The sequence below is a fragment of the Molothrus ater genome, chromosome 3 (genome assembly GCF_012460135.2).
Source record: "Molothrus ater isolate BHLD 08-10-18 breed brown headed cowbird chromosome 3, BPBGC_Mater_1.1, whole genome shotgun sequence".
Classification (NCBI taxonomy): domain Eukaryota; kingdom Metazoa; phylum Chordata; class Aves; order Passeriformes; family Icteridae; genus Molothrus; species Molothrus ater.
The window spans coordinates 62,536,007-62,548,829 of NC_050480.2; the positions used below are offsets into that span (position 1 = coordinate 62,536,007).

General features: G+C 35.3%; 1 protein-coding gene across 12 annotated transcripts in view; it reads left to right on the forward strand.

Moving 5' to 3' along the window:
* The window catches only part of TRDN (triadin), a 232,482-nt gene that overhangs the window by 180,573 nt on the left and 39,086 nt on the right, over positions 1-12,823 (forward strand). For all 12 annotated transcript variants that reach the window (XM_054514398.1, XM_054514393.1, XM_054514397.1 and 9 more), the window contains one exon: positions 482-511. In XM_054514398.1, coding sequence (XP_054370373.1) covers positions 482-511 — 30 coding nt within the window. The remainder of the gene's footprint in view (positions 1-481; positions 512-12,823) is intronic.

Below are 12,823 nucleotides of genomic sequence, written 5' to 3' on the forward strand. Positions count from 1 at the left end.
AGGCTTAGAAACATAATTTCAGACAGTTTTTTATGTCTTATTTTTTGCTCTTTTTTAATGCTACAATTTCTGATAGCAAAAAAGTACACATTTCTCTTAAACTGATGATGTCTCATAACCTTTCTCTATACTCCTCTTACCCCTTGACATTTCAATCTATCCTCCTCCTTCATTGTTGATTTTGAAATTTTCACTCTATGAATCTCTCCCATTCTCAATGTCTGGGAGGAAGATAACCATGACTAAAATTATGTGTGAGGATGTAGAAAGCTGGAATATGCTCTCATCAATGGCAGAGTTGGGTGTCTGTGAGGAAATGTTTCAGTTTCTTCATCTGGCAAAGAAATGTATTCCTTTATGGCATAATATATGTATGATTTGATATATGTGCACAAATGTTCATATATGTGTTTGAATTATTTTTACTGATACTGCTATTAACTTCAATTTTGAAAACACTGTATTTTTGTTTCTGTTTCAGCTGCAGTGAAAAAGGAGGGGGAGAAGAAAGGTAAATCAATCTCTTCCCTTGACTGAAACATCTTTCAGGCTGTGACTGCTGTGAGAAATGTTTCTTTCGTTCAGTGATACAATTGTGATGATTTACAGCATTGTGATGACATACAGCACCGCGTGTGCTACCATCAGCCAACTTTATCTGCTCCTGCTGGGATAACACTGTTGTCATTTCCACTATTGGTAGCTCCTTTTTAAAACAGGCCAATACATACCAGTGTCAGACACTTCCTCATTCTGGCTGGGAGGAAAATGAAAGGCCTTTGTTACCACATTAGGATTTGTCAAAGAGAACAAACTTGCAGTGCACCATGCATGCTGACCTGGCTGCTTGTTCTTTGCAGAAGCTGCTTTCCTAGACACATTTAATTTCCTCTTTTCACATATATATGGAGCTTGCATGTAACCTTTGCTGAAGTCATTCTCTGATATTTTAACAGACTAGTGGAAAAATTTGCCCTAAATCAGAACAAAAGATATTACTTTTATTTAAAGATAAATATAATGTACTTATCAGAACCTAAATATCTATTTATATGTTGTCTTTCAGAATAAGATTTGCTGAGTTAAAACTTTTTTTCCTAATTTTCTTATTTTATTCAAACAGCAAAAATAATTTGAAATATTTGCACTGATGTGGTATTTTTTTTAACCTGTTCAACTTTATTCAGTACTGGGCTTATAAATCTTGTCTTTCTCACAAAATCGAGTAATGGGAACATTTTCAGAACATATCCATATATTTCTTAGGATTATTCAAGATTCTTTTTTATGAGAAAGATTTTTCATTCAATGAGAAAAAAAAATAGCTCTTTATAATTGATGAGAGATTTGGTGGGGGGGGGGGCTAGGGCGTGTCTTTTGCCATTTGGAAATTCTATGATTCACATAATTGTACAGAGGAGCCAACCTTTACTGCCTATACATGAAGACATTTTCAATCCTACTAATTTATTGGGTTTTTTCTGTTATCCCTGTATAGAGCTGTTAACTGAACTGGAAAAAACAAAATTATAGTCTCAACTGTTTTATCAGCTCATGAGTGAAATCCTGGCTGTGTTGATGTTAGTGGCAAAATTCCCATTCACTCCACTGAGGCCAAAATTTCACTTCATGTCTTTAACAGAACAATAAAATTAATTTCAGTTATCAAAAACAACCATGCTTAATAGGTATTAAGCAGGATATTTTGTCCAAAGATTAATTTGCAGCAACTGAGGCGTGAAAGGTAGCGCATGAAGCAGGGAGAATCAGAAAACTGGCAGCTACTCATAGAGCCATTGGTTTTCAGATATCAAAATGTCTGCAGTTTTCAAAAACATGAGCTGCTACATCCTTGATGGAAAGAAAAGAATGAGGTAATTTTTAAGGATGCTACTTCTCTCACCCTTGTCAGATTGTGGGCCCATTCTTTTACAGAAGAAAACCAAGGGAATTTGTTTTAAACATCTAGTGCTCATTTTCCACCAGCTAGGATTTTCTTCCCTCTTAACCAAAATCTTCCCCAGCAAAACTGATTGAAAAATGCATTTTTCATGAACATTCTTTGAAGTTAGATTGATTTTTCCATTTCATTTTCTTTTCTATATTTCTTTTGCTTGAAAAATTTTCCTTTGATTTCTTAGTTGAAAGGATTTTGCAACAAGTATGTGTAGGCTACTTTCATGCACCTGGCTCAGGCTGTATCTCATCCTGCTAGCTACCATCAACCTATTTCACAGAAATATGGAAGCATGAACTGAAATTCAGTTTTAGTCATTCTTATGATTATTATATTATATATGATTATTATATATTATTATTATATTATATATTATCCCTTTATTTATTTTTTGGATTATACCACTCTCTGGTTTTCTGAGATCATAACCAACATTGTCAGCAAGGAAGGTAGTGATTCTAGGGAAAAAAATGCCAGAAAAATGAAATCTTCTAGCGACTAAAGCGAACTGGTTCAGTGATGTTCATGCCTTTAGTAGCTATGCGCTAAACTGAAAAACTGGAGAGAAGTAATAAGGCCTCTTCCAAAAAATGAACATGCCATGCTTTAGTTGCCATGCTTTAGTTGCCATGCTTTCTCATCTAGCTTCCCCTTCTCTGCAGGCCTCATATGGAAAATTTTGCATGCTACTAGCTAACTCCAAATATGATAAGGTTTTATTTATTTCTGCTTATTCTGTTGTCACAAGAAATTGCTCTAGGCTGCATGTGTATTCCTCTGACTGGCAATAAAAAAGGATAATGTTCACTGGTTTTGCTTAAGGATACAGTATTTTTTGCACAGCTGCAAAAATAATAGAAGTAGCCAGGCAGCGCTCTAAATTGACTGGCTCATTATCCAAAATATATTGTGGTAGTAACATGCACAGTTCAAACAGCACTTTACCATTTCTCCTGTGAATCATACAGCACACACACTGTACACGAAGCTTTCTCCAATTATTTTGTCCTATTCAAATACATCCCTCATCTAGAAAAACAAGAATAATGAGCCATACAGAGTGACAAGCCATCATAAAAGAGAAGAAGATGGAATGACGCGTTCAGTCGATGGTACATTCTGTGCATAGCATAAATCAGATTTGAAGGAGCTGGCAAGAGACAGAAAAGAACAAAATTAAGATGGAGAAAGATTACATATTGTGCTGATTTCTCCAAATATGGATGATTCTAACAGAAACCTTGAGGCACAATTAATGCATGAAATTTAGGCATTCACTATTTCTCTTTCAAAGGTTAGGTCTCTAGGACTTTTTGGTCACAAAGTCCTAGAAAATGGGCAGCTTTACCTTCCAGCATCATGTTATGCCTTCTTTCAACATGTGTGGGAAAGAGAAGCTGTCACAGAAATTTGTAAATCTTGTCAATTCCAAAAGGGCAAGAGGGAGAAAACCTTTGCATGAGGAAGGCACTTCTTAAATTTCCCAAGAGCAAATCTGGCTCCCAGTACACAAAAATTTTTAACTCTTGCTAATAATTCAAAGCATTCCTGTGAGCGAGGAATCAAACTAATTAAAATAGATCCAGGGGTTGGTGAAGTGATATAAATCCCATAATTTCCAAGGCATCTCCAGGAAACAGTAAACAGAAATGTAACATGCTGAAATATTTCAGCATTTTTTCACATTTAATTGCCATTTTTAAATGAAAGAAATATTAAAATTATTTTTGTTTCTATAAACAAAAGGAGCATTTTCATATTTCAAAATTTTTTTTTAACTACAGAGGGTTACAAAAATCCTTGTTTGGAACAGAGCCAGATCAAAGAAAATTTCAAGTTTTTCTAATTCTGCATAAAGTAGAATTTCTTAGCTCAATTCATACCTCCCTATTTCTTTCTGACTATGGACGACACGGACTGAGTAGGGGATGTCAAGCAAGTAAGAGTAGTGAGTTGTCTCTCCAGTCAGTGTCAGAAAATCTTGTTTTCTAAAGATCCTTTACATCTGTGTTTCTAGCGGACCAAAGAGGATTCAGCCATGACACAATCCCTGTGGTTGCTCATTCTCACAAGTACATGTAAGAACACTCTCATTTCTGAAAGTGACTTGTGAACCTGAGCTGCCAGGGAGTTGGTTTCTCCATCCTCCTTGGAGCTAATGAGCAAGAGACAGAGAGAAAACTCTGCCTCGCTCCTGAGAGCATATCCAATTCAAGACCTCTGTGAGTCTCACCTGCTCTGTAGACTGCCTACAGTCAGATATTATGAAGACTTGTAACTTAGTTAAATGCAGGTCCTGGTTGCCTGTCAGTAGCAACACTCCCATTCTGAATTTCAGCATTAACACTCTGACATCTTGCTCTTAAATTCATTTACTAGGTTTTAGAAAGCAAAATGAAAATCACATTCATGTAACAGGTTTTGTCAAAATAAATTGACAGGAGAGTGTGTAGGATCACATTCAGTCTTTTTCTCAATAAATGCATTGTGGTGTAAAAAATGTATAACATCTGAGTGCAGCTAAAATCAAAGAAAAGGGGCCAAGCTCCAAACTATATCTTTTTGTCAATTCAGTAAAGAACAATTTCCTTCTTGTACTCCATGTAATGGTACTGTATGGCTTGGAAACTGCTGTTCTGCATACAGAGGGTGGAATAAACTGGCCAAAGCACAGTGGCATCCCTTTTCAATATATATATATATATAAATCAAGATGCTTTCCAAATTGGAAAAAAAAAACAACAAAAAAAACAAACCAAAACAAAATGGGGGGATTTCAGAACTGCTTAGTTTTGTAATTGACCAGAAAAACTGGAAGTCAGCCATCTTATTCATAAAGAAAATTATCATGGTAGCATGGGATTTCTGCTACGTCTAACAAGAGTCAAAGGATAAGAAATTAAAGAAACTGATTCTATAACTGCAAAGTGTATTACACAGACTCAATAGAACTTTTAGTGCAAAACAAAGGAATCAAAAACCTCAAATCATTGTGAATACTTTTAAAACCATTTTCCTAAAATAGGGTCAAAAATTCTGTATAATATTCTAGAAAATAATAAATACAGCCATATGCTAGTGTGCTGTTGAAACTATTAGTGATATTTTGACCAGCTGAAGGCAGGCAGCTCTCTCAAAGGAAACAGTCACTGAAATAGCCACAAGATGGAGCCCAAAGGATCTTCCAAACTGAAGTTAATATTTTCATCCTGCATCAGATTAAGAGTTAATAAAGTGATTTTACTGAAGAACACTCTACAGGAATTTTGAACTGGAAACAAGATGTTTTTCAATGTAAATCCATTCCTGACTAAAGATGTTTTCAATTTGATAGATGGCTACCCATGCACTCACTAATGAGCTTTGATTTCCCATGCTAAAATATCAAGTCCCCAGCATTTTCAAGAAATATTGATGAACAGATAATTTATATTAAATAAAGAAAATTATCTGAAAAGACTAAATCAGTTAACTGAAATTTTCTTGACCTCTGTTTACCCTGTCTCAACTATCTTAGGGGTATAAATAATTTATGTCCGTTTTACGGGGTTATGTGAGACTTAATGATCTGTACAGCCTCTGTTTAGGTTAAGACATGACCCATTCAATATAAGCAGGTAGAGGAATGACTGTCTGAAGCTCATCACAATTCACTGAATTCATAAATTTTAAGATTTTTTTTAGATACTCAGATTATTGTAATCATTAAGATACCTTACCTCATGCAAACTTTATGTCTAAAGTTGTAAATCTACATTGAAACTGTTCACCCTAATCTCAGTTTAGGGCTGATAGAGAGAAATAAGCATCTGCAAAGAGTGTTTCATCTGTCTTGTATCTGTGTCAGAATGCAATTACTTGCCCCTCTGGAGATATTAATATTTCTCACTTAATAATAACAGGGAACATAGTTTAGGTTTAGTAACAAGAACAGAAAACAAACATTGATGAATATTAGGATTGTTTGTTGCTAATTAACAACTTTCCCACTCTTTTAATAATCTGACATTGAAAGAGAAGACAGAAGAAGGAGCAAGTAATTTGTACATCTTAAAAACTGATTGAATACCCACTCTCACTGTACTTAAATGGAGAATCTAATGCAAATATTTAATCTAGACATTTTAACAATAAAGTGAAATCTCCATGTTTATCTACCTAACACCTCTGTGTACTCAGAGTTGAAGCACATAAAACTAGTGATGCTACCTTGCATCCATGTTTTTTCAAAAAATGCCGATACTTTAATTTTTAGTAGGATTTACAAAAGCCTTACAACTAATTAGTTGTAACCTTGATTGGTTACAACTTTGTAATCTATTCAAGGTCAAATTAAGATTACTCTCTTTTAAGTCTTATAAAATAACAAACCTGTAAAATTATTCATATTGATAGATCTGGCATAACATTTCAATTGCAGTTATGATTACAGCTTGTGTTAATGCTCTTACTTGCATTAAAGTACAACAGTAATTTATTCAGCCCCTGTTACCAAAAACTGGAGTCAGTTAAACTACTGTTTTAATGATTATGAAACAGCTGTGATTTCTGAAGAAAGAGTGCTCTATGTAATTGGTGGCCTGGGTTGTTACTGTAAGTTAGGTATAACACATATATATTGGCATCATGTCAGAAACACATTTGTCAATCAGCATAATATGCTTGAACACCTGCATATCCACATAAAACATGTTTAATTGGCTAAAAATTTCCCCATGGGATAAACTATTACTTTATTGCTCTGCACAAAGATGTGTGCAAATGAATGCTCAGAGGTATTCTATTCAGATACAATTCCTGAATGAATAGTTCTTCTAGTGTCAATCTACCTTTCTTTTTCTTATCTATGCAGACATCATTTGCAGAAATGTACTTTTACAGAGTCGTAATTAAAGCAAAAGCAGTCATCAGCAGCATTTCATGAAGAACAAAGATGGTTCAGTATGTTATGCCTCTAGAAGTTACTCATTAGCCCTGCACTTTAATCACCATGTTAATTTGAGTAGCACACTGGGAAAAGTCCATTTTCTCAAAAGTCAATTAATTTTTATTGTTCTCCACCCCTTATATCAACTGCTCTTTCCTCCAAAATTCTTCTTTTCATGATTTCCATGGTCATCTTATTCTTTTCTAATTTATTATTGTTTCACATTTATTTAATAACATATATAAATATATTTTCAGCCATTATTATGCTCTTACAAATCCAGTCATAGATAAGAAGGACCTCAACCAAGAAGTTCCTTTTCAAAGTATTTGCATGGAATCTGGGCCCAGGGGGGTTAATTTGCCAGCTTTCACCAATAACAGACATTATGACTGAAGATTGAATTATAATGAATTATTAACATCAGCAAGAGGTGCTACTTTTGGTTCCAACTTTTTATATAGAGTGGTGAACTTTTTTTGCAGAAACTAACATCTATATTCTGAAAAATCATTCTAACATCCTATAAACTTCAGCCTGCCTGATTTCACTCAGTTGCCGTTTAAGAGTCAATAATTCATGTTGCAATAAAGACATCCCAAGCTCCACTGTGTTTTGCCTTAGCTATATGCAAATGTAAAATTGATATTTCTAAAAGTGAAAGCTTGTTAGCATACGCTCCCTCATCTGTATGTTCCCATCCCACAGTTTCAGGGAGCAGCACATGAAAACGTCAGAAGCTGAGGATGATATTGAGAGGAAGCTCTTCAGGTCTTTTACTACACGTGCCTAAAGATGAAATGCATTAATGCAGCAGATGTACCTCATCTATTTTGACTGAAATTTTATTCTTTCCAGCTCTGTTGATGGAAGATTTGTCCTCCTGGGATATTAGGACTTATACTACTTTAAAGATATTAGTTTTCAGTGCCATCATGCAAGATTGCTGTTTCAACAACTTAGATTTCCCAGAGCATTTCTATTGTTTAAGTGACAAACTGGGAAACAGAGAAAGATTGGGATCATTACTAATGATTCCTAAAGGCATGCATCTCAGATTGAAGCTGAAGCAATTCCTCTTATTAAAAGTCATTTAAAAATGTTGGAAATGTCTCTACTTCTTTGCTACTTCTATTATATTTACACCATGATAAAGTTTCTCCCTTCTCTCCTCTCTATTACTTTTTGTTTTTCCCTGTTACATAAAGTACTCTTGAACTGCCAGTTAAAAAAAAAGTCTTCAAAAACAAGTTGTTTTAGACAACGTCAACAAAATCCTCCAAAACCAAAAGTCAGCTCATTTTTCAATATGCAGCCCTGAGGTATAAAACAAACCAAACAGCAAGGACACAAACACGACAGCTCTAGGAACGCAGATAGATATCTTGGGCTAGGCTGCTCTGGTAAAGAAAATAAAGCAGAAAGAACTGTGAGAGCAGCCTGACAGCTTTTTTTAGTGGAAAGTGGCAATAGGAAGATCAGTTTGTTGCAAGTGAATACCATATAGGGTCTAATATCAATAGTTAAGTATTAATGATAATGGAAAACCATGGCATTTTAGGAGGGTTTGTCTCAACAACTTATCCTATTGTTATACTTCAGCCACTACTGACAGAGTGATCCATGGAAATCTGTGGAGATGCACAGACTCAGACGAGCATTCCTAGACAAAGACCCCAAGCTCTCTGCTTCCCTACAAATATTCCAGACAGTCTTAATCACTTAGCATTTCATACTTGTCATATTAATGTGATATAATACTTCCTTAATGTTTAGAAACCTGGAAAAATATCCTGGAAAATACTAGGTTTAAAGCAAGCCAGAAATTAAAAATGGATGTTGTAGGGAATTAAGAGATCCTGTGAGGACAAGGCTCTTACAGCATTTTAATTAACATTACAGTGTATTTTAATCATATACCAGCTTCCCCTATTCGTGCCACCACCACACACTTCTTGCTTTCTTTATTTTGACTTGGCCACAGGGTAACTCTTGGTCATACTCTGACAAGGCAGTTTTTTACTGTAGAGCAGAGATCAGGATGAGCACAAGCCATTCTCGTTTTAGGAATGCTGCTGCAGCTAATCTGGTTTTTGAGCCACATTTTTAGACATATGCTCAGTAGACTGGCTTTGCAACACAGTCTGCCTGCTCCTCATCTAGCCAGAAGAACTTGAGTAAGACACAGGCAGATATGACAGATCAGGTCTGCTGATCTAAAAAATTTATGCAAACATTTGACTTCTCCTTTGAGTGGCAAAGAGTACAGACAACAGCTTCACAAATGTAGGGAACTGCTCCTTAACAGAGTGGTGAGTCCTAATAACCCCCTTTTTCTGAATTTATTTTCTGAGACATATAAGGAATGTATTTTATTCTGTTTGACTTTTTTATAATACAGTTCGCTACATTTTGAAAAACCTTGACCTAACTAGACCAAAACTGTCTTAATTAAATTATGCACAATGATGTGGTCTCTTAAGTTCTTGAAACTTAAATTTGGAAGGAAAAATGCCCACTAATTTGTCCGAAGAACAAATAGTTCATTGGTCTGTAGTTCAGGGGGAATGAACTCATATTAAGTAGGGAAAACAAATTTTAGCTTTGTCATGATGCATAAACTGGAAGGTATGCATTTCAAATTTTGATAATTCTATTAGAAGATTCCTGTTGATCTTGATCTCTCTCTTGGCCTGTAATGTCGTTACAGATTAACATAGTGTGTTGTGTGTTCATGCAATGTCCAGTCCAAAACATGGTAAAGAATCTCTGTGCTGTCTTTAAAGGAAAATAAACCACGCTCTTACTTTGTCTAATGGAAAGTAAATTCCTTATTTATAATACACCTGTAACTATCTAATTGGAAATAATTTTTCCCAGCTACAACATGTGTTATTATTCTGTTTTTCTTAACTAAAACAAGTACTTCTGGCATTGCTTTTATTTCCTGCACAACATGTTCTTTTCTTACAGAATGTGCACACTCACAAAGGTATTTGCTGTCTGAACAGCAAATACCTGTTACCCAGATAGAAAATAGATGTTATAATCAAAAAGCACATTCTGCTTTTAGCTTTACCAATTTATGGTTCAATAAAATGCTGTATCAGAATCTAATTTACAAAAATATGCCATATATAATTAATACCCTTGTGGCCTTCAGAATTCCAGGCAAGTAAAAAACAAATTGAAGTGGAAAACAGCAAGATATCTATGAAGTCTGTTTTCCAAGTTTAATTTAGAATGGCAGAAAAGACATTGCAAATTTTTGCTGGGAGTAGAACCATATAATTTCATTGATCCATTCTTATGTAGCTTCAAATACTTCATCAAAAATCCAACTGTTTTCATTTGATTCAAATCTGACCTCCTCTAGTACAATTTAAGTGTTGAAAAAATGAAGATAAAACACTTACTTAGGACTGAATTTTCTGCCATTGTGAACAATAAGTACTTTTTTACCCAGTAGGTAGTCCTGTTAGCTAATGACATCAGAACAACCATTTGAAATGAGACCAAGAGTTGATTTAGCCCAAGACCCTCTTGCCATCAGTGGCCAAAACAAAAAATGCTTGTTTGCACTTCCAGTGCAAGATACTACATGAAGTGTATGAGTTTCCCAGAGGTGCATAACACAGCCTCTAATTTCTCACCCTTTAGGCTAAATTACATATATTATTACACACTCTGCAGAGTCTGACCTGGGCTATCATCTTGCTATTTTCACTAAATAAAATAAAAATCAAGGTACCCATGCTATAGATAATTGTGATACTATAAAAATGAATCTAATGGTCTTGGGATTTCATTTTTCAACTCTCTGCTTAGTCTACATGTCATTTGAGTTGCATTTTTAATGAGATCATGACACACAAGAAGGATAACATTGACATTGAATTGACTGAAATAAGAGTTAGCAAAACATAAAGGTTTATTTTTATGGCCCAAATACCATTTCAAAATTTCACCTCAGTGTTTCTTTTTGGCTTTTTTATAGAAAAACTATAGATATTTTTAGAATAACCAACACTCTAGAGACTTAACTTTAGAATATCTTCATTATTTCATCAAAATATCTGGTAGAAATATCTCTGAGTGTTATGCCAGAAATAAGGAAGCTGGACTTTTAGGCAAAGCACAGATAGCAGTAATCTCAGTTTTCAATCTGTCTTGATGCCCACATTATACAAATTTGTCTAATTAATGCTTCCACAGAAAAGATGGAAAAGGACAACAGAGATACTTTCACAAGCTTCAAGGGCCAGACTTTAGCTGAGTTCCTATTGCTTTAAACATTCTCTATGGCTGATATTTACCAGCATAAAAGGGGAAATAACTGTATTGGCTTCACTGGAAAGTTAAGGAGTAATGGTTTTGTTTTGATTTTAGTCAGATATTAGATAAGGATGTTATTACAGAAGTTTGCTTGTAAAATTTGCAAAGCAGCATCAGTAGAGAGTATTTAAATTAACACTGTTCATATGTGGCCTAGCTCGAATTATTTTGGGTGATAACTGAAAGAGTTATGTGGCACAATATTCTGTATTAGTTATGTAAGTCATTACACTAGCTACTGGTATAATGTTCACATTTGGTTTAAATATTTGCTCTGAAATTCCTTTTTGAAAATTTAAATTCATATTTCCTGAACATATCTCACTATGTCTTGACACAACAAAAAATTAATTTCCTCTACAAATTTCTGGCATGTTTCATGGAAATGCAATTGCAGTAGAATTTGCCTCAGCTTATGATGCTTAGGGAACTACATTTTAGTTGGTCTTGCAGTGTTAAATGAGCCTAAATTTACAAAACATTTTTACTTACACACATAAAAATAACGAACGTGGCTTTGTCCATATTTTTTTTCTTTTGAACTCCTGTTTCTGATTCCTCAGTTCGCAGCAAGCATATGCACTTACTTTGTATCTTTACTCTTTATTACCCAGAAAAATGTTCTAGGTTTTTTTCACTTTGTTCTGTGTACCATCTCCAGTTGCTCTCTCTTTAAATGCCCAACTTGGATTAGAGACTGGATATAAAATGGGAATGGATTTTATACTGCAGGGAAAACAACTGAAACAGAAACCCACATGCACAGCAGTTTTTGTCCCAAGTGGGAGCTCAGGAGCTCAGGAGCTCAGTGAATCACAGCCTGGGAGCTCACAGCAGCAATTTTATTGCTTGTGCTGCTGGGGCTGCAAAGGCAGCTCATCCCCTGCCCTGCTGCATCTCTCTGTGGAGTTGCTCTCTCTCACACACAGAAGACATGCAGGTGGTAGAGCCTTTTTTTCTCTCAAAAACAACAGCTGCATAGCAAAAGTCAAGAAGAAAAATCCAGCTGGAGGGCTAGGTCTTGACATTTTGCTTCCTTCTGCAGAACCAATAATGGCATTGGGTACAGCTGCCAAGCTCTCATTTCTTTACCTGAGAAATGTTGTCTTAACATCCATGGAAAGTACTCATTTGGTTTTCAGTTTTATTTCCTCTGGGATTTTTTTTTTCTGGAAAAATGCAGAAAATGAAATGGCACAAAGTTTAGAAGTCACAGCACTGAAATCCTTTTGTTTAGAAGTGGCATCATGACGTTAATGAACATTTCCAAATGTCTTTCTGCTTCTTGGAGTATCACTGAAGCCATCTGAAATTCATTGCCCTCATAGAGCAGGTGCAATTGTCAGGGACTGTCATCTTTAGACTGCCCTAGGTGCTGTTTCCTCACTCAAGCTAAAATTCATTTTCTGTCTTTGTCTGGTAGAGACCTTATGGTCTGAATTTGCCCTGTCTCTTAGTGGGCATTAAGTAAGGTAAGCACCTTGCTTAGCCAGGTAGTTTCCCAAGGTTTAGTATATGGTCAGCATTCAGTGAGGGTGACTCAGCCCTCAGAAGAGGTGCAGAGCCTTCCAGGGATGTTTGTACCAAATTTTGGCTAAATGAGG